The 22,469-nt window shown below is 40.4% G+C and overlaps 1 protein-coding gene across 1 annotated transcript in view; it reads right to left on the reverse strand.

Annotated features, from left to right (window-relative positions):
• PELI2 (pellino E3 ubiquitin protein ligase family member 2) overlaps positions 1–22,469 on the reverse strand; it is a 203,036-nt gene that overhangs the window by 142,662 nt on the left and 37,905 nt on the right. The window contains exon 2 of the mRNA XM_059056499.2: positions 6,287–6,416. Within this exon, the coding sequence (XP_058912482.1) occupies positions 6,287–6,416 (130 nt within the window). The remainder of the gene's footprint in view (positions 1–6,286; positions 6,417–22,469) is intronic.

Consider the following 22,469-nt stretch of genomic DNA (forward strand, 5'->3'; position numbering starts at 1 on the left):
ACAAGATGAAAAGACAACCCTCCGAATGGGAGAAAATATTTGCAAATGAAACAACTGACAAAGGATTAATCTCTAAAATTTACAAGCAGCTTATGCAGCTTAATATTAAAAACACAAACAACCCAATCCAAAAATGGGCAGAAGACCTAAATAGACATTTCTCCAAAGAAGATATACAGATTGCCAACAAACACATGAAAGAATGCTCAACATCATTAATCATTAGAGAAATGCAAATCAAAACTACAGTGAGATATCATCTCACACCGGTCAGATTGGTCATCATCAAAAAATGTACAAATAATAAATGCTGGAGAGGGTGTGGAGAAAAGAGAACCCTCTTTCATTGTTGGTGGGAATGTAAATTGATACAGCCACTTTGGAGAACACTATGGAGGGTCCTTAAAAATGTAATAGAATTACCATACGACCCAGCAATCACACTACTGGGCATATACCCTGAGAAAACCATAATTCAAAAAGAGTCATGCACCAAAATGTTCATTGCAGCTCTGTTTACAATAGCCAGGACATGGAAGCAACCGAAGTGTACATCAGCAGATGAATGGATAAAGAACATGTGGCACATATATACAATGGAATATTACCCAGCCATAAAAAAGAACAAAGGAACGAAGATCCTGATGGATGGACCTAGAGACTGTCATACAGAGTGAAGTACGTCAGGAAGAGAAAAACAAATACCGTATGGGAACACATATATATGGAATCTAAAAAACAAACAAAAAAAGGTCATGAAGAACCTAGGGGCAGGACAGGAATAGACGCAGACGTAGAGAATGTACTTGAGGATATGGTGAGGGGGAAGGGTAAGCTGCGACAAAGTGAGAGAGTGGCATGGACATATATACACTACCAAAGGTAAAATAGATAGCTAGTGGGAAGCAGCCGCATAGCACTGGGGGATCAGCTCGGTGCTTTGTGACCACCTAGAGGGGTGGGATAGGGAGGGTGGGAGGGAGGGAGAAGCAAGAGGGAAAAGATATGGGGACATACGTATATGTATAACTGATTCACTTTGTTATACAGCAGAACATAACACACCATTGTAAAGCAATTATACTCCAATAAAGATGTTAAAAAGAACAAAAAAAGCTGTAGCAATTTAAAAATCGAGGATAATGATAAACAGATGATTCTCTGCAAGAACAGAAGGCTCCAGCTTCACAATGAATGTGTAGTGGAGATATGCCACCACTGTCTCTAAGAGCCAGGCTGGACAGACAGACACTGAGTGCTGCAAAAGTAGACCCCACTAAAGTCTAGAAAATTAGCTTGAACTAATGAGTTCACACTGAAATTTGTATTATTAGTTTTTACCACTTCTCCCAGTTACTGTCACATTATTCACTGACTGATAAGGAAGAGTTTTAATATCTCGTCAAGCAGTAGAGCCATCCCAGTGCGGAACAGCTTAAGAGCAGTCCTGGTTGTAACAACCACATTCAATAGCCCCAATTTTTCTCTGAACTGTCACTCCTAGACCACTGATATTTTCCATTCTGAAATAATGCCAACTGGAACAAAGTGATATTCAATTACTTCTTAAAAGTAAAAATACCCAAAAAAGGAGATTTCAATAAGGCACAATCTAAGAAGGGAAAACCATGATGAAGAGTTTTCCACAGTAATGTTGCTAAATTTAAACCACGTTACCAGCAAAATATTTACTCATCAGGCACCATCACCATCCCCACCACACCCAGCTACTGTTTACAGGTTAAATAAGAGCAAAATCGCTGCCCCACATCATTAAAAAGTAAATGAACAAAAGCATAAATCAACTTAAACCCTCAGTCGTATTCTGCCACTCCCTCTGCTAAACACCCTTCAATGTTTCCCCTTGGAAAAAAATCCAAATTCTCCAAGCACGACCCCAAGCGCTCCAGACCTCCCTGCTCGCCTGGCTAACTCCTCTTTACCCTTCAGCTCGCAGCTCGCAGGCCACTTCCTCAGAGATTCTCCCCCATCCACCCAGACTAAACTCTGTGCCTCCTCTTCTCATAGCGCCTTATTCTTTTTCCGCACCATGCTTTTCAAAATACTCAGATAAATGTGTATCCACGTGATTACTTATTGTTTGCCTACTCACGAGACGATTAGCTCCACGCAGACATGTTCTGGTCCCTGTAGTACATCCAATACCTAGCATGATGGCTGGCCACAGGAAAGGACTAGATAAATGCACGTGGATGAATAAATTGCTAAATGCCCTATATCTATGTGATAGACCTGCTAAAAGTAAAACAGGGCTTCAGGTTTTTCTTTTGCACAGCAAAGGAAACCATAAACAAGATGAAAAGACAACCCTCCGAATGGGAGAAAATATTTGCACATGAAGCAACTGACAAAGGATTAATCTCTAAAATTTACAAGCAGCTCACACACCTTATATAAGAGGAGAAATATCTTTGAGTATTACTATTTCAAGAGCAAATGTGTACACAAATGAAGATTACACAAGTCGTGATTACACAAATAGCAGTTACACCACAGTGGCACATACTTGCCACCCTCATCTGACTTAGCTTGGACCCGGGGACACATGGAAGACTAAGAGGGCCCATTTCCCAGCTGCCACTGCCATCAGCAAAGGGGTCTCCCTGGCCTGCCCCCAGACTGTGCGGGAGAAGGAATGACTGAGGCAAAGGGAAGAAGAGCAGAGTCAGAGGCCAAGCTCTCCAGGTCTAACAGTGGTAACCACGCCACCCTTCCAGAGCTCACCTGCACAACTCCAACCAAAGATGACCCTTTCGTTACCAATACTGCAGAATCACGAATTTCACAGGAAAGCACTGCTGGTTCCGGTCAAACAGCCTCTGCCAAGTACTACCACACACCCTGGCCTTCTGATGGGAAATAGGGTGAGAGAGAAGGAAGATGAGAAAAACAATCCGGCAGGGCCTGGGAAGGGCCCAGAGCCAGGGACGCACAAAGAAAGGTGAGAAAGGGAATCTGGGGTGAAGTTAACACATAACTGGAAGAGCCAAGTGGGCTAACAACCGTGGCAAATAGGGACAGGCTAAAGGGCTGGATGCTCTGATGAAATCTGATAAGGAGAGTATATGTGTACACGAGCAGAATGAACCAGAGGTTATGGTAACGTACAAGTGACAGTGGGCTGTAAGGTCCACTGTATCTGTGGGAAATGTGGAACAGAAGTGACAGTCCTTGAAATTGAAAGAGTTACAGCGCTATGCACCATGGATGCTCATGTTTGGTTGAATACAGCCTGGGGAGTCACAGAGACTAAGCTGGGGCCGGAGTCACCGAAACACGCAGAAGGGTGGTCTATAGGTCAGTGAGGGCAAGAGGAGCAGGGGAAGAGACAGCTTGGATGAATAATGTAGGGCTGCAAAAGAAGAGACTGAAAATGGAAACAAAATGAAATCATTTCAAATGCCAGGAACTGGAAAAGATGGAAAAAGAACATATTAGTGAAAAAACAGGATTCAGTTAAGGTGAGGTGGTAGAAGGAACATTTGAAGAAAAGGTTAAATACCTAAGAGACTTTGTCTAGGGGGCCAGCAGAGCAGGTGGCAGCAGGAGCAGCAGGGCAGCACGGTCTGGGGATGGGCTTTTGAGGCAGAACAGGAGGGGGGAGGGATTTGTGACTAAGGTGCTCGGTTCAGGTAGGATGACATACTATGCACAAGGCCCCCAACATACAGGTACCAAGATAAATAAGAGAAAGGCGATATGGGGTAGGTGATCAGCTCACAGTAAATATGCCTGGTCCATTCATCTCCCTGGGACATGGTTGACTGACCCTGTATTGTCCTATCAGATTCTCTTTCCTGAAAATGAAAAACCTTTCAAAGTGATTGAAGGTAGTTGGAACCACTTTATAACACCTGGAAAGAATACCTGTGTTAACTCCTGTGGATACTCTGGTTCTCTTCTCTCACAAAACCTGGTTACTCAAATTTTCCCCCGATTCTGAGAGCTGTGCCTACCTGAACCTTTAATAATGTCTCCATGTTTGCTTTGTTTGTTTTAGCCAGAATCATTTCTGTTGCTTATAACCAAAGTATCTTTCCTGATTTAACATGGCTTCTGCCCATAGCTAACTCATTTTATAAATAAGGAAACAGAAGCCCTGAGAATGTATTTTTTTTTTTACAGGTTAAAAGACCAAAACCTGGGACTTCTCTGGTGGCGCAGTGGTTAAGAATCCACCTGCCAATGCAGGGGACACAGGTTCGAGCCCTGGTCAAGGAAGATCCCACATGCCACGGAGCAACTAAGCACGCCAGCCACAACTACTCAGCCTGCGCTCTAGAGCCTGGGAGCCACAACTACCGAAGCCCGCGCACCTAGAGCCCGTGCTCCGCAACAGGAGAAGCCACCACAATGAGAAGCCCGTGTACCACAACGAAGAGCAGCCCCCACTCACCACAACTAGAGAATGCCCATGCGCAGCAATGAAGACCCAATGCAGCCAAAAATAAACAAATAAATTTATTTTTTTAAAAAGACCAAAACCCAATTGTCCCTACTATACTACTCTCGGCGATTTTTTTTTAAAGATTTAGACAGACAGCTTCCAAAAGACTTATAATCCAAATAACGTCAGATAAAATCTAGGTATAAAGGTAAAATAGAAAAAGCTAAAACTGGAGCAGACGGAGGTGGCTAATGAGTCTGGAAGAGCCACGATCTTCTAATAGTAGCTATTGGAGGATATAGTTCATATTCTATTGTAACATGAAGCCTGTGTAATGGAAGATTTCTATAAATTTTTTAAAAATATCTGAAGCCATTGTATTAATATAAAATTTAGATGTAAAAAAAAGTAAATGTAAAAAGGTACAGAGCCAGAGAAAGGAAAGATAAATATCAACATATAGACAAAATTATAAAGACCGTGTCTATAATATCAGAATATTTTTGGCATCATCACATGTTTAAAAACATTTGTCTTGGTATCCTTCCCCTCCAAATATTTTTGGACGATAAAACATTTCTCATACTTCCTTGACTTTCCAAGATTCTGTGGCCATTTCACTACCTCCTTTTCTCAGAATCTTTGTAAGGCTGATTTCCTTTGTTTACCCTATCAAGTGTCCTTTCCTTCCTAAAATTTTCACTTTATTTCCCTTTTTCTAGCCTAAAACTTGGCCACTATATATTATTCTTTCCTGTTTCCCTGGTGTTTGATATTTTCTCATCTAACCATTCCCTCCCTAATACAAGACAATCTGAATTGGCACATTCTCACAAACTTTTTCCGTGGCACTGCTTCAGAAAGAACAACAGGAACGTTTTATAAAAACGTTAACAGAGGTGATCTGTTGATAAGACTGAGTATAAATACCACATATGCTTCCATGAAGCTGTTCATTTCTCTTTGAACCATGAGTTTTCAGTAAAAACTGGGAAGCAAGTCTCTTATTTATTCCACATGGTCCAAACCTATTATGATAAACAAACATGTAGAGCCAGTGCTCCACATGAAATACCTCAGGTAAATATAATTATTTTATAAAAAGGAAACTACATTACACATTAAGTAATGTATTTAATTAAAAGATAATCTAATAGACTATATCAGCCAGAATGGAAATTCAGGGTTCCCCTCTACTTATATATCAAAAAACAAATGAAATCATCATAAAAAAAATGAACATTTTATATACTTCAAACTTACAAGAGGAAATATGTATCATAGACTTCTTATACCACTTAGCTCTGTTTACTTCCAAGCTTTCTAATAATTACACAAATTCAATTCCACGTACATGTAGATTATGTGAAAACACCTACTCCTTAAGTAACAGAAGGAAAACAGCAAATCTTAGTGAGGTTTATATCAAAATTTAACATAAAAATTCTCTTCAGGATAAGAACATCATTTATCCTGCAACCATAACTATTATAAATTGATAATATGCTGATTCCACTATATCCTAAATCAGTGGTTCATTATGGGGTGAGGACTGGGGGACAGACGGGAAGGGGCATGGAGGGGCGGGGAAGGAGGGGTGGGAGGGGAGGGGACATGTGGCAAGCCCTGGAGCTACTTTTGGTTGTCCACGGTGGTGGCAGTTGGGGGTGGGGGGGCTGAGGTGCTAGTGGCATCTAGTGGGCAGAGGCCAGGGATGCCGCGAAACATACAATGCACAGGGCTGCCCTTCACAACAAAGATTATCCAGCTCAAATGGCTGAGAAAGTCCCACAGAGAAATGAGATCGAAAGGAGAGAGCAGATGATCAGGAGTAACCATGAGTCACCAACGGCCCTCTCCGTTCCAAGGAGCCCCTACCTTGGATGCCTGTGGCGTGGATATCACATGGACCGTGCTGGGTTTGACTCCATTAGCCTTCGGCCGCTTGTAGAGAGCAAATCTGCTTTTCCTCCGGCCTCTGTCTCCATTGGGTAAAGCACCATTGTACCTATAAACAGAGATGAGAGGGTTCATTTATTTGTAGACTTTAAAGGCATTAAGAATAAAAGTTGGATGGCCTAAGGGAAAAGACAGGAATGCTCACAAAGACTTTCCCACTAACCGCCCCACAAAAGGGACACAAAACAAACTGTTCACAGGCTTCAGCTATAATGAAATTCAAATCACTTCCAGAAACTTAATTTAAGAGTGATGTACAAAGTAATTACAGGTTTCCTGTTCTATAAAGTCAGACTCTTCAAATCTTTTCAGAAGAGACCGAGTATAAAATAAGCAAATGAGAATTCTGCAGAGGCCGTATTAGCGCTGGCTCAACTCAGCAAGCACCGTCCTAATGGGCCCCAGAGAAACACTCAAGAAATATTTTTAAATGAACTAGTTAGAAACTAGCATTCTAATTAAACCTCATCTCTCACTCGCAAATCATGTTCATGTCTGTAGGATCTTTATTTGTAAGACCAAATTTAGTTACTTGCATTCTTAAAAGTTTGGAATTCTCTACCTTCATTCCCATTGCTACTTGAACCCTATACTGTCAGGTTGGCAAAAACTAGCCTGCAAAATTAAACATAAAGTATGACTCTACGAGAAGGTTGACCATTAAAAAAAAGCCCAAAGGTAAAAAAAAAAGATGAGTTTTAGTCCACAAACTAACAAATATCTCTAAAAGTCACCTGGAAAACATTACTGTCCTTAAGCGATTTCCTGAATTAATACCTTAAGCCGATACCAGTGTTTAAAAGAAATGCAGGATTGCAGGAGGGTTTCAGTTTTCACCTGTATTTTCTAACTCTGGATTAAGGGTCCCTGTACGTTCTGACCGCTTCTCATGTTGCCACACTGCCATGTCTATTCTCCAACTCCCTCTTGGCAGAAGTTCTTTTCAAGAAGAGAACCGAAAGAAGGAAGGGAATTGTTTCAAATGTGTGTGGATAAACATGACAGCTCCAAGGCTCCCTCCGAGCACCAAAGTCAGGGACAGTGCATGTGGTGTGGTGGCTCCACCCTCTCCTGGAAGTCTTGCCTTTGCCACTTGTCCGTCAATCCCAGAGATCATGGTGGCCAGTATGGCAAAGGGGACACAAGGCCCACTGAGAACAGTGAAAGTCGGAACAAGGGGTTTGTGGTGTGTGTTTTACAATTCAGTAGCTATAGTATGACAATGGATTTAAATTATCACCAGAAATTATTCCTGCTGTGTTTTTAAGGTCTCCATTTCCATCACAAAGGAACAAGAAACAAGAAAATGTCTCTAGAAAACAAAAAATAATTTGTTTCAAGTCTTATTCCTCTCCTTTTTCTGAGGCAAGATCAGAACAATGTGCATTGTTTTCTTACACATATCTGTGATCACTACCACAAAGAACATATCCATGAGTAAACAACCATTATAAACTCACTTTGTCTTAATATATTTCCACATCACTTAAACCAAGATGAGCATCCTGTATTAAGAGAAACATACGTGAATCAATCAAAGGCAGGGCTGTAAACAATTTAGAGGGACACTTTCACCACTGTGGCCTAGAGGCAATTGGTACAAGATTTGGCAAGGTTCTTTGTGCCCCTCACACTTGCCCAGCTCTCCGGTGCATCATTCTCTCATCTATATATACTGCTGGTCAAGGATATCTAACCTAGTAAGAGCACGGCAGATGCTTTTGAAGAGATCTGCTCACCATGACATCCCTTCTCAGGAATCCAGCCCTGAACTCCCTAAGGGAGCCCCGGCATCACGTCTGAATGAAACGGCCAGGCCAGCTTCCTCCCCACCACCCTGGAGCTGAATAGCTGGAGGCAGACATCCGGCCCAAGCTGGCCAATGACGTTCTCATCCCGGAAAATGCAAAGCCGGACGAGAGACAACCCGCCAGTCTGCGTGGGTAGCCAGAGCTGCAAACTGGAAGCACGGGAGCTGTGGGGATGTCACAGTCTGTTCCGTGATGAAGCAGCAGAGGAGTGAGGAGTGAAGCAGATGAACAGAGACAAGCAACAAAAAGAGATGGAAAGAGGGTCCTTAAGGGCTTCTATTGGCCCAGATGTACTCTGACCCTTGTTGGTGAAATTCTTTTTAGTTTCAGCCAACTCAGGTTGGTTTCTGCTACTTGCAACCCCAAAGCCATATCTAATATAAAGGTGAAAACACAAAAACCAGAAATGTCAACCTTAAAATAGGCAAAAACATTTTCATTTCAATTGCCTGAGCAGAGATGCACAGATATTTCAGGTTAAGCAAATATGCCAGTCCACTTAATATGTCTGCTTACTTAATACACCTACATGACACCCAGTGAAAAATCGTGCTGGAAATAAGGTAAGAGTGCAGAAAACAGTGTCACGATGAGACAAGTTTAGAATCAGGTTAAGCTACATGGTCATTCGTTCAGTATTTATAATGCCAAGTACTAGAGCTGCAACGATGAATATCAACCACCCCATGTTCAGAGCTCTCCACTTAAAAGCAGAGAAAGACGTAAAAGCAAGCGCGATAAAACACTCGTGCGACAAGATGCACCAGTCATTCAAAGCACGTGGGAAGAGCCATATCGGAAGCCCTCACAGAGGAGAGAGTGTGAACTTTCTTGAAATCTGAACAAGATGACTAAGTGGGGAATGCAGGGCAATCATATGTACAAAGGCAAGGAGTGGTTCAGTACTGTGGCAGCGTAGAGTTCAAGAGGAGAGACGCAGAGGGCTAGGAGGGTAAAAGGTGGGCAGGGCCCAGATTACAACCCCCTGGTACTCCATGACAAGGGGCATGGCCTTTTACCCTAAGAAGAATGGGAATTGGTAAGATGTAAGCAAAGGACTAACATGATTACGTATAAGGTAATCACGAGGGCAGCACCATGCAAGATGCACATCCGGATTAGAGTCAGGATGACTGGACGGGAGAACTATCCCAACCTGAGGAGGAACGTAGTAGGTGGCCCTCAGAAAGACAGGTCCATGTCCCAGAACCTGTGAAGGTGACCTTACTTGGAAAAAGAGTCTCTGCAGACATAGTTAGGGATCTGGAGATGAGATCATCCTGGATTGCTGGAGGCCCTAAATCCAGTGACAAATGTCTTTAGGAGACACACACAGGGAAAGAGAGGAGACGACCAGGTGAAGATGGAGGCAGAGACTGGAGTTAGACGATCACAGGCCAAGGAACGCCTGAAGCTGCCACAAGCAGGAAGAGGCGAAGGAGAACCCTCCCCCAACGCCTTCAGAGGCAGCACGGCCTTGCGGACACCTTGATTCCAAGACGTGAGGCCTCCAGAACCGTGGGAGAACAAATTCTGCTGAGAGTTGTTTTCAATTCTAGATGAACATGAGAATTACCAGGGAAGCTTCATAAAAATAGGCGTGCCTAAGTCTCAAGAGATGCTGATTCAGTAGCTCTGGGACAGAACTTTTAAAAGTTCCACAGGTGGGGCTTCCCTGGCGGCGCAGTGGTTGAGAGTCCGCCTGACGACGCAGGGGACGCGGGTTCGTGCCCCGGTCCGGGAGGATCCCACGTGCCGCGGAGAGGCTGGGCCCGTGAGCCATGGCCGCTGAGCCTGTGCGTCCGGAGCCTGTGCTCCACAACGGGAGAGGCCACAACAGTGAGAGGCCCGCGTACCGCAAAAAAAAAAAAAAAAAAAAAAAGTTTAAAAGTTCCACAGGTGATGCTTACTTGCAGCTACAGTTGAGGACCCTGGTTTTAAAGGCAAAAAATCAAGAGTATTTGGTGACCTATGATGTGGCCGCACCAAGTGAGGGACAGAGAAAGGGAATATCACATAGGCTCCCGGCCAAGGCCAAGGTGATGGCATTATTAGAAATAGGAATTACAGGGACACCCAGGGGAAGACATGTATGAGGCAAGAGAAGTTATAAACTTGGGTGCCTGCACCATACAGGTGTGGGAGTTAAAATCATGAGAGCAAATGAGATTACTCAAGAAAATGTACAGAATAAAGTAAAGAAGGCAAGGAGAGACCCTGGGAAAGATGTCCATTTAAAGACATAAACCATAATTCACAGAACTATTCATCAAAAAGTGACTTTCAACATATGTAAATTTCAAACAAAATAAAAACCTTTTATATCTTCAAAAAAATGAAGAAAGAAACACTTCTTAGTCATAGGCAGAAGGACCAAGACCAGTAGGAAGTTGTATTAGCAAAGACAGGAGAAGAGAGAGTTTTAACAGTGTTTAATCAGTTAAGAGGCCAGTCAGAAACGTGCAAGTATGATTTGGAAAAGAACAGGTCATTGGTGACATCACCCATCTTCAGAGCAAACCAGCAATGCAAAAACAAGCAAAGCCCTCCCGCGCCGAGCCTCACTGTGGGCCTACTCTCTCCTTCCCATCTTCTCACAGCCAAGAACCTCAAAAGAGGGCTCCACACCCACTGTCCCAATTCCCTACCTGTCGACTCTTCAGCCCACTATTGTTTGCCTCCAAATCTAAAGGTACGTTTGCTCATAAAGGCAAAAAAAAAAAAGTGACCCTCTTTTCCATGAAAGAGGGTCAGAATGCTGTCTGGCCCGGCAAGCTTTTCAGACAGCAAGTTTGCAGAAATAAGATTTCCAAGTGCTGCAGGCATACCTGTCTCAGCTGCTAAACAAGGGTATTTTGATTCAAACCCACAAGTTGCCTTTCAAGCTTCAAATTAAAAAAAAAAATTCTGGAGACTAAAAAAATCCACTTATTTAGTAAATGTGTGATGAAAATGTAGCTCTTCATATATGCAGGGCAAATAGATGGTAAAGGTATTTGGAAACTTCAGAGGACAATGAAAAACCCTTGTAAGAAACCTCACATGGTAAGAAGTGGTTTTTCTTGGTTTAAAATTCAGAGTTCACACATTAATTCTTTTTAATAGCATTTGCTGTGCATTTACTATGTGCCAAAAAACCTTGTAAGGGAGGCTCCTCGTGGGCAGATAAGAGGCTTGAATGACTGGAACACGCATAAATTGCACGGCTGGGAAGGGGCAGATAGGACTCAAATCTACATCTGGTTTTGTCTGACTCCATATTTCATACTCTTCCCAGTAGCCAACACTGACAATTTTTAAATTCAAGGCATTTCCTGGCAAACACCACAAAGATACATTCTTGAGAAGATGCCTGCCACCTAAAAAATGCATTTGTCAAAAAGAATTTTCTATAGGAAATAACAGCAAGAGAGGGCGTGCCAGGGGCTCCCAGCCACACTTCGGAGGCATCACATTTGATCTTAACCAGTCTGAACTCACGGAGCAGCACCTGTGTGGGCTCCAGAAGTGAAGGCATCATCAGCATCAAACGGCCACATTCCAGAGGCAGCCCAGCTTCCCATTACAGACTGAAGCCTCTGCCCTCCCTCGAAAGCAATATCTCTGTCACCTGCACATATAAATCACAAGCAACTACTGTAGCTAAGACAGACCGTACTCTGCAGATGAACAGGCCGGGGACACTAGAGACAAGAGATGTGAAGGGCATTGGAGTCTGATAAACCCCTGCACCGTGGCCCCCCGGTCTCGAGGAGTGCACATCAATTCACCACGATAGTGAACGCACTAACGCACTGCTGCAACCGTGCATAAGAAGATGCACGTAAACCAGTAAGTGCCTGACACTGGCTTTACATCATTACAGCCCGAACTCCTCATTATTTAAGCTATCGATGCATCTGGACTTGCACTGCCCGACCGAACGCCATACATAGAGCCCAGGGACACAACAATATCTATTTTCCTGTGCCTAACAAATGCTGCGTATTGTACGGTTTCATAAAATAAATAGTAGACTTTCATTTCCAGCCAGAGAACTAACTATGGCAGCACCATTACAGTCTACTCCCTCTGGTGATAACCTGCTGCAGCTTTTTAAACATCAATTCATTCAGAAAATCTTCCTGGGCTTGGCCTCCAAACGAAAATTCTCAATGCCCCATTTCTGGTTGGAAATAGTCTCTGCTCCAAGTAGCTACTTCAGAGCTATTGAATATGAAAATGTATTTATATATAAAATATGTAAATGCATATATTCACTCAAGATAGCATCAGATGAAGTACATGGGGTGAGCCAGGCCCATGGCTGCGTGCTGAGGGGCTAAGGATACGAGTCATCTTGTCTCTTAACAGGCTCAGTCAGGTGGAGAAGACAGATCAGGCGACAGATAGTTATAAAACAATACCGATAAGTGCTAATGAAAGTGAGTTAGAAAACACAATGGAAAAAAAAATCAGAACAGTAACTTTTGGATGACTTTAGGACACAGTGGTAAGTCTTGGCATGCCCTACATGTGTGATTCAAGTCATGGAACCTTATTAATAGTCTTCTTCACCAACCCTGTGTGACACCACCAGTCAATCTTCCATTTATCTCACACCATTTGGACTGGATGCTCTTTGAGGAGTTTCCTGTCTCTTTGTGTACCCTCCTTTCACCTCTACGTGGTACCTTAAAACCAAGGAGGGGATCGAGGAAACAGTCACCACATTAATATGGAAATAATAATAGTGGTGTAAGGGATCAAGAGAGGAATTCTAGCTCCAACTCTTTTCCTAGCTGGTGCTGTGAACTTACCTAAGATGGGACTGTTTCCTTAGCTACACAGACAGCAACACAAAATAACAATTTCAATTTTTAAAAGAGATTCCCAAACCTCTTTCAAACATTTCAATTTGATATGGACAGAGAAGGCATTTCAACCAACTCAAATACCAGGATCCTGTCTAAGAAGGGTGAAGGTTGTGGCTGTTATTTTAACAACTGGCTTTGATCTGCTGCTACACTTCCAAAGACCCCTCGAATCTTTATGGCAGTTGAGGTGTGGCAGTTACAGCTACAGGTTGCCTTTTCCTTATCTTGAGGTTTTTTAGCTTCCCCAGACCAAAATATTTCCCAAGGCAAAACATTAAAACGTTCTTTCTATCAGGAATGCATTACTGCTCCCACACGCAGATTTTCAGCCGTTCTTCCAGGATTTATACACCCACATACTCTCATCCAGCCCCACTCCAGCAAAAGGTGCAGCATGAAGGCCAGAGGTAGACCCCATCCTGGCTCTGCGTCCCATCCCATATTTACACAAGTCCCTGAACATCTCAGAACCTCACTTTCCCTCCCCATAAAGTAGGAAGAAGGCCTAACATTCTACCACTTGGATTCTGGAGCAGCGTGGTGGTGGGAGATGAGGGCAAATCTATCCAGAAAGGCCCTGACCCCAGCCTCATCAGCACCGCATCTGCAATGACCAGGGCAGGGACTCTGTTCTCTCCTGCATCCATTCAACTCCTATGACTCTGAAGGCCACACTTCCCCACTTGCTTCTTCCTCCAACCAGACCATACGAAAGAAAAGAGCATGGAAAGCAAATCCAGTCCACCTAAAACACAGAGGAACTGTTTATGAAAAGAAAAATATTTCTTATCTAATACTTAGCCATCTGGTTCTTTGAGGTCATTCTCCTCCCTTTTTCATCTCAAATTGGTACTGTCACTAAAAAACACAAGATAAAGTTTTTTTACTGTATTGAATCTCTGATTTTTGAGCACTGCTGGGAGGCCAACAGTAGAGCGTTTTTACTGAATACTGGAAGGTACGCAAAACGTCAGGAATAGAAAAGGCTATTTATGTTACTCTTAAAACATTGACAACTAACATCTTTTATTCTGCCGTTGGCGCCAACAGTCCAAAATATCTCTGATTAAATACATATGAATATAATATTAGTCATTTACGTCAAAGAATCTCTTTTACCCTATGGGTGAAAAATATTTTTCAAGTATTACCCTGCAGTAATTTTTGATTCCTAAAAGAAAATATCACACAAAGGGAAAAAGCCAAAGTATAGCAAGAAATGAATTTGATGTAGTACAAGATTTGTACAATTCACGAATCAGGTAAAGACATCATTTTATCTTATTCCTGAATTAGTACCATCTTTTTCTTGGGCAGGGGGCGGTCTGAGTCATAGCTCTGCCATTAGTAGCTATGTGTTTTACCTGTTTTTTAAATTGAAGTATAGTTACTTTACAATGTTGTGTTAGTTTCAGATGTACAGCAAAGTGATTCAGTTACACACATACACACACACACACACCTGTTCTTTTTCAGACTCTTTTCCATTACAGGTTATTATAAAATATTTAATATAGTTCCCGGTAGGTCCTTGTTGTTTATTTTATATATAGCAGTGTATATCTGTTAATCCCAAACTCCTAATTTATCTCCCCCCCAATTCCATAACCATAACCATAAGTTTGTTTCCTATGTCTGTGAGTCTATTTCTGTTTTGTAAATAAGTTCATTTGTATCATTTTTTTAGATTCCACACATAAGTAATATCATATACTTATCTTTCTGTCTGACTTACTTCACTTAATATGATAATCTCTAGAATTAGTACCACTTTACACTCCACACTGCTTTACATAGTTCACCAATTAATAATTTTGAAAATCAAAATAAATCCCACACATTCCTTTTTTAATCACTGCAACATTTGCTTATCTTAGCCTCTCATCACCTAAATTAAGACAGGTATATAAACTGTATGTGGTAGACTGAAATACTGGTCACAGTTCTTCACTCCTCCCTGAAGACATGCCCTTTGACATGACTTTATACCTCCAGTTAACTTCCTTGCCCTGGACTTTGGGTTGGACCATGTGACTTGCTTTAGCCAATGGGATTTTTTTTATGTCCTACAGGATGAGTACACTTAAAAAAATATATATATTTATTTTATTTATTTTTTTGGCTGTGTGTGTCTTCTTTGCTGCGCACGGGCTTTCTCTAGTTGCCACAAGCGGGGACTACTCTTCATTGCGGCACGCGGGCTTCTCATTGTGGTGGCTTCTCTTTTTGAGGAGCACAGGCTCTAGGTGCACGGGCTTCAGTAGTTGTAGCTCGTGGGCTCTAGAGCACAGGCTCAGTAATTGTGACAGGTGGGCTCAGTAGTTGTGGCTCACAGGCTCTAGAGCGCAGTCTCAGTAGTTGTGGCACACGTGTTTAGTTTCTCCGTGGCATGTGGGATCTTCCCGGACCAGGGATCAAACCCATGTCCCCTACATTGGCAGGCGGATTCTTAACCACTGCACTACCAGGGGAAAAAAAAACACAAATGGGACACAAGGAGGGGCATGCACTGTTGTTGGCGGTTGGGATTATCCTCTGTCATGGCCATAGGAAAAGTATGTCCCAGCCAACCTGCCGAGGATGAGTGACACTTGGAGGAGATCCAAGCTGCGTACATGCGATGCAAGCAAAGCCACTCCATCACAGCCTAGTGCAGAGCCACCTCAACAACCCACAGTCATGAGAACAAATGATTGCGGTTTCAAGTCGCTGAGTTTGGGGATGACTGGTCACACAGCATTATACGGCAAAAAGTAAATGAATTTCGAAAGCAAATTAAGTAGCTTCTTCAGTAGTCAAAAACTTTGGTGGGCTAAAAACACAAAAATATAAAATATATACCCATTGAAAGTTTTATATAAAGAATATTCTTTCAATATGAAGGAAAAAGTCTAAAATTAGAGATAATTCCCAATGTGTCGCTTTTTAAATTGGCTGTAAAAAATGAGATTTTTAAAAAATGCATACTTCTTCAAGAGGGAGACGAAATACCAAATTGGATGTCCTTTTTTTTTCTTCAATAAATCATTATGTCAGCTAAAATCGGTAGTCCCTCAAATAAGCTACGTGGTGTGTATGTAAAAAGGACTTACTCTCTAAAAGTCAAATTTGGATATAAAAGAATTAGGATAAAACTACTAATTATTTGGCAAAGCACTGACTTTTTTCAAACTGTTTACACACAACTTCTACTATAATAAGAGGCCTCTAAAAAGTGAGCATTTCAAAGGATGCTTGAAAAGGAAGCATCTTAAACTAGCATTGGGCCCATCGTCTAATATGTACTAAGCTACAGGCATTTCAAATAAAGAACTTGATGGTACAAAGAAATTTGATTTCTCGCCTTAGTACTTATGTAAGTATTAAAGCTAGAAGTAGAAACTAGCAGTGGAATCTCTTCATAGTTTATAACTTATATACTTATAACTTATTATAACTATTCCTTACTACTAAAATAATTCCTTCCAATCTCTTTTCCTTTTTTAAAATTTCATGGCATGCCTCTCTTACTACTCCTAAAAAGAATCACACTAATGTATGTCTTCTTTTTACTAATGTTTGTTTACTTTAAACTTTGAGTATGCACAGTAAATTTTTAGAAATTCCTAGAAATACAGACATGCCAGAGCAAGCAAATCCAACTTTTGAACATTACTGGGCAATGCCCTGACAATTCCTTACTAAAGAGATATGTAACTGATATTGTATGCAAATTAAGTTCTCAAGACAATTTATTATAAAATAGATTAGCTTTATTCAATTACCCATGGCAGAATGGGGGGGTGATTTTATATCAAACATATAAATACTTTTTAATGAGCTACAAAGCATAAAGCCATTTGTGGCTTTACATCATGTACACTGATACTACATAGATTCACTCCCTTTCATATAACTTTTCTAAAGAAGACTGTTTTATTTCTAGAATATTTACACATAACTAATAGCTGAAACAAGACTAGAAAATATTAGAAATAAAAATGTGTACAAAAATCAAGTTTATTTCAAGAAATAGAAGCCTTCTCTAAAACCTCATTTTATAACAGCCAAGTAGTAGGTGAATCAGGTCAGTTACACAAAAGGGCTTCTGAGCCTCTCTGTAGGAAATGACTTTCGTACAACCAACCCCTCAGTGCTACAGAAGCTTATTATCTAGAAGTTAATTTTGGTCTGGAGCATTAACCCAACAGCTGCAAAAGAAAAAAAATTCATATTCATCCTGAAAATATATTAACTTGTCAATTTTCAAAATTATACCTGATTTTTAATGGATACTAGCAGGCAGTGAACAGCCATGTGTATTACCTGGATTCAGGGAATATCTCATCAAGAATTCAAGAACTGGAACACACCAGAGGTTCCCCCCAACCCGCACAACTTTCCCAATTTACCAATTCTTGAATTATAAGAAGATTCTTAGGAAATTTCTAGCCATATTCAGAAAAGCACAATTTGAGAGTTACAAATGACCTTAGATATATACTGGTGCATTGCATAGATCTGCACTGTCCAATATGGTAACCACTAGCTATATAAGGCTACTTAAATTTTAACTACAATTAAATAAAATTAAAAACTGTTCACACTAGCCACATTTCAAGTGTCTGACAGCCACATGTGGCCAGTGGCTACCACACAGAACAGCAGAGCTATAGAACATTTCCATCACCACAGAAAGTTCGACTGCACAGTGCTGGTATAGATTTCAAGCAAGTCAAATCAAGAGCATCTTCAAGATAACCCAGCCAATACCTAGTTCAATTCTGTCTTCAGGATTTCTAGAATTTGACAGTTTGGGGACACTGTGTTTCTAAAAGAGTTCCTTGGAATAATGCCAGGGTCTAGAAGACATTGTCAAACTCCATCTCTCCGCTTGAAGATGTTTGTCTATGAGGTAATTAAGAAAATGTCCTACTGCCTTTTGAGGGGGAAAAAAAAAAAACATTCTGGTAACAAAAATTTTATTTTGCTTGAAGCTGAAACATTTTCTCTAGGGACACATTTTGCAATGTGCAATGTAAGTTCCGGCAAAGCATGATTCACATATAAAAGTTCACTTTATAAACAACTTCTAAATTCAGATTTAATTCATATATTGAAAAGGCATTTGATAGAAGTCTTCAACCATTTCAGATTAATGTTTCTAAGAGCTGCAAATAAAAGAATATTTCCTTCCCATAATTATTTAAAGGTAAAAGAGTAAAATAAAAGCACTTATATTAAAAATCAGGAGCAAAACAAGATGCTTACTATTACCATTTTTATTAAACACTCTTCCAAAAAAATCCTAGTCTAACTAAAAACACTGAATTAGAAATAAGGGGTATTAACTGTAGGAAAAGAAGATATTAAGGTAGTATTATTGCTGTAATAATTAAAACAATCTATTACTTGAAGACAAAAACAAACCCATGGAGAAGAAATGTCCCAGAAATAGACCCTTGACTATGTAAGAAAGTAATATAAGATGAAGAAAGGGCCACCAGTCAATGGGAAAGAAATTGGATTATTCAATCGTGTACAGAAACCAACTATCTACTTTGAGAGAAAAAAAACTCTTAGATCTGCATGTTACATTCTACCACAAAACAAATTCTAAAATACTAAAAAGATAAATATGAAAAATAGTCATAAAACCAAAGAAAACAAAGTTGATTATTTATCATATCCTTGAGTCAGTAATAATGTTCTAAACTCAGTTTAAAAAAAAAAGAAACTGCAAAGAAAAAGATTGGTACACTTAACTATGTAAAAATCTGAAACTTCTGCATGTCAAGAATTGTAAAATTACATGTCCAACAAAACTAGAAAAAACATTGGCAATAATATGACAAAAGATTAATATCGTTAATAGGTAAATGTTTTTACAAGTAAAAGAAAAAACAGACATCCCCAAAGATATGCAATAGAGAAAAGAACATGAATAGAAAATTCACAGAGAAAAAACAATGGCTAATGAACATATTATTTTTAATGCTCAATCTCATCAGTAATCAAAAAATACAAATTAAAGCAAGATTTCATTATTTACCAATAGAATCACGAAACTGTTGAAATGATGCAGTTACTCTAATATACCACTGGTGAGAATGTGAATTAGTACAATCTCTCCATAAAATAATTTACCAATATGTATCAACACCCTTAATAAAAGTACTCATGTTCTTTGACCTAGTAATTCTAATTGGAGGGAATCTATCCCCACGACATAATTTTGAAATACAGTAGAGTTTTATGCACAAAGATGTTAACTCTGTCATTATTTATAATGGCAAAAGACTGGGAATAACCTAAATGTTCAGTAATAATGGATTCATTAGATAATGTAATTCCACATGATGAAATTACATTTAGTACAAATTCTTAATAGCAATGAAAAAGGATTTTGAAAACCAGAGAATACAAAATGTGCAAATGGTATCATGTCTAATATGTTCAAAATATTTAATATTCATAGGGAAACTGAAATAAAAAACCAAAATATTAATAGTGATTATTGTTAGAAAGTATCATTATGTGATTTAATTCTTATTTATATTTTTCGATATCTTCTAAACATCTATGTTGAGTATTTTTTAAAATCAGAATTAAACATTTTAAAAAGCATATATTTCATTAAATAAAGGTGTACTCATTGTTTTAATTTCTAATAATACAGTATTAATCAATTTAGATCTGAAACAAGACTCAGAAATAAAATCAACCCTGAGGATGGGAAGAGGATTAAATTTATATTCAAAAGAAGGCCACAATGTGTCTAAACTGTTAAATGGCCACATTGAAAACACCATTCATGCACAGATATCTCTGGCACACAAGTAGAACTTGGTTTTTCACAGCCGGGGAAGCTGTTACTTTACAAAAACTCTTCGCACCTATCATTCTTGAACTTTTAAAACTTAAAAATTCCCAAGTTTTCTACTTCTACTAGAGATATTCTTGACATAGATATATTTATTTATTTTATGTATAATCTTAGTCAAACTTCCAACTCATGTAATTTATCATTAGATTATGAAAATGGTTTCTAGGGCTTAAAGACAGAAACTTTTGAAACATTTAAATCTGAAACTTCTGTTACCAGATTAATTCCTAAAAGAGAGAATTCTCAGCACCACTAATCAGGCAATGTCAAACTTTCATGTCTTTCTGATGGTTTCTCTCCAGGTGAATAGGGTATTAGGCCTTATATTCACACCTTGACTCTGATGCAATTAAGAGCAGGAATTGCAGGCAACTCATACAATTAGCAGCATGATCTGCATTAAACCTTGAGGCAAATCAGGATTTTTCATACTGCCAAAACTAGTACATATAGAGCTCCATTTTCCAGAAATAGTTATAGCATCACTAGTCAAATCAATAAATCAAAAAAATTCATTTTCAAGTCAGTCTGTCAAGTGAATTAAAGAAAATTAAGCAGGTTTTTCTGCTCACATCCTTCACAGCTTTTAATACGCTAATGTGCCCTAGGAATCGCCAAGCGGAAGACAGGGCAGGCGGTATTTCCCACTGACTTGGTCTAACATCCCACTCTCACCGCACACGCAGAGCCAACCATTTCCTGGAATAGTGCTCTAAGAGGTCAAGTTTGGGAACTGCCAAGGTAGGTGTGCATATACACCATGCGGCCCACTGTTACTACAAATACATGGGATAATGTATTGGAGAAAAAGCAGGAGTTAGAAACAACTGGATTGCATATTGCCTTTCCCATTTATACACATTTTCTAATTAACATCAACTGGAAATGGACTTCACTTTACAGTCATCTTTTTAGTACTACAACTACGATAAGGAAGAAAGAATGTTATAAAGTAATATAGTTATAAATGGAATGTTTAATTTACTTCCTTGGTTATATTAATGACAAGCCACAGGGAAGGAAGACCTAGAAATGAGAAATCGAGAGGTCAAAGCCATAAACACAGCTCATAAACCTTTCTCATACTGACCCAAGGGAGGCCTAAACAAGACCTGTGCAAGGCAGGAGCCTTAAAGTTCCTGGGACCCACAGTGATTTACAATAAAGCTGTGGCTACCCAGAAACCTCGGCTAATGAGGCAGGCTGGGAGCCCCAGTCTCTGGTTTTCCTTCCACGCAAGAGACTGCTTACTGTCCCCCAATACTCATACTCCCTTCTACCTTTTAGAAAAATATTCACAATCGCTGACATGTATATAACGCTTCCTTTGTGCCAGGCACTGCCCTGAATGCTTTCCACATATTAACTTAATGGAATGAATCCTCACCGTATCTCTATGAGGCAGGTGTTTCTACTACCCCCATTTCAAAGACAAGAAAACAGGCACAGAGAGGTGAGGCAACTTCCCCAAAGTCTCACAGCCATTCACTGGCAGAGCTGGGACTCTAACCAGTCCATCCCAAGTTTCCCTTGCAGCTGGGTTGTGGTCATGTGACTGAGACAATGCAGGGGGACCATAAATGATGTATACACTTCTGATTCCTCTCCTTAAGGTTGAAACCACTTTCCCTAACTGAGGCTGGAGCACGGACGGGAGACAGGGCCGCTTGTACTCTGAGAGACCAGCTTCCCAGGAGTAACATGAATGCATCTGGGTTTCTGAATGACCCTGTGGACTACAGCAAACCATGGACTGCTCCATGTTGGGCTTTTTCATGAGAGAGGAAACACCTATTACATTTCAGCTATATTATTTAGGTGTATTTTGTACACCTATATTATTTAGAGATAATCTCTTTATTAAGAGATACTTAACCTCATTTTGGTTTAGCTCAACACATGCTTTGTTTTCTTATATAAACTCTATTAATAATTTGTTTCTTAATAACTTGGTTCTCAGCTTTGGTCCAGATAATAACTATAACTTATTAAATGCTTACTTGACATTGTTCTAAGCACACGTATTAACTCCTCTAGTCTTCCTAACAAACCTATACTGGGGGGGGGGGCAGGGACTGTTAATCTCCTCATCCAACAGATGAGAAACTGAGGCCCTGGTAAGCAACCTGTCTATCATCACAGAGCTGGGGTGAAAACCCAAACACTCTGCGTAAGTCCTAGCAGAACAGCTATATCCCAGTGGTTGAGGTATTATCAAGTTCATGGTTAGCAAGTTCAGTCCCCTGAGGAACACACATCACTTACAATACAGTGTTGTTCTAAAATGGGTCTGGGTAAAGTGCAAAGGGGGCACCGAGGATGGAGCAGCTGTGCCAGTCAAGTATGGGCTAAAGAGACACAGGAGTCGAGAGAGAGGTCACAGCGGAGAAAGCTGTAGAGCAGTGCACTGGATGGGAAGTAAAAATTCACCAGGTGGATGGGGGCAGGGGGCAGGAAAAAGCAGAAGGGACTCTATGTGCAAAAGCCATGTGGCATTAAACCCCTAAAATTGCTCCCAGAGCTACCAAGATGCTTCAAAGAGGCAACACGGTACCGTGGGTGGGTGCAGG

This window comes from Kogia breviceps, chromosome 3, assembly GCF_026419965.1.
Source record: "Kogia breviceps isolate mKogBre1 chromosome 3, mKogBre1 haplotype 1, whole genome shotgun sequence".
Classification (NCBI taxonomy): Eukaryota; Metazoa; Chordata; class Mammalia; order Artiodactyla; family Physeteridae; genus Kogia; species Kogia breviceps.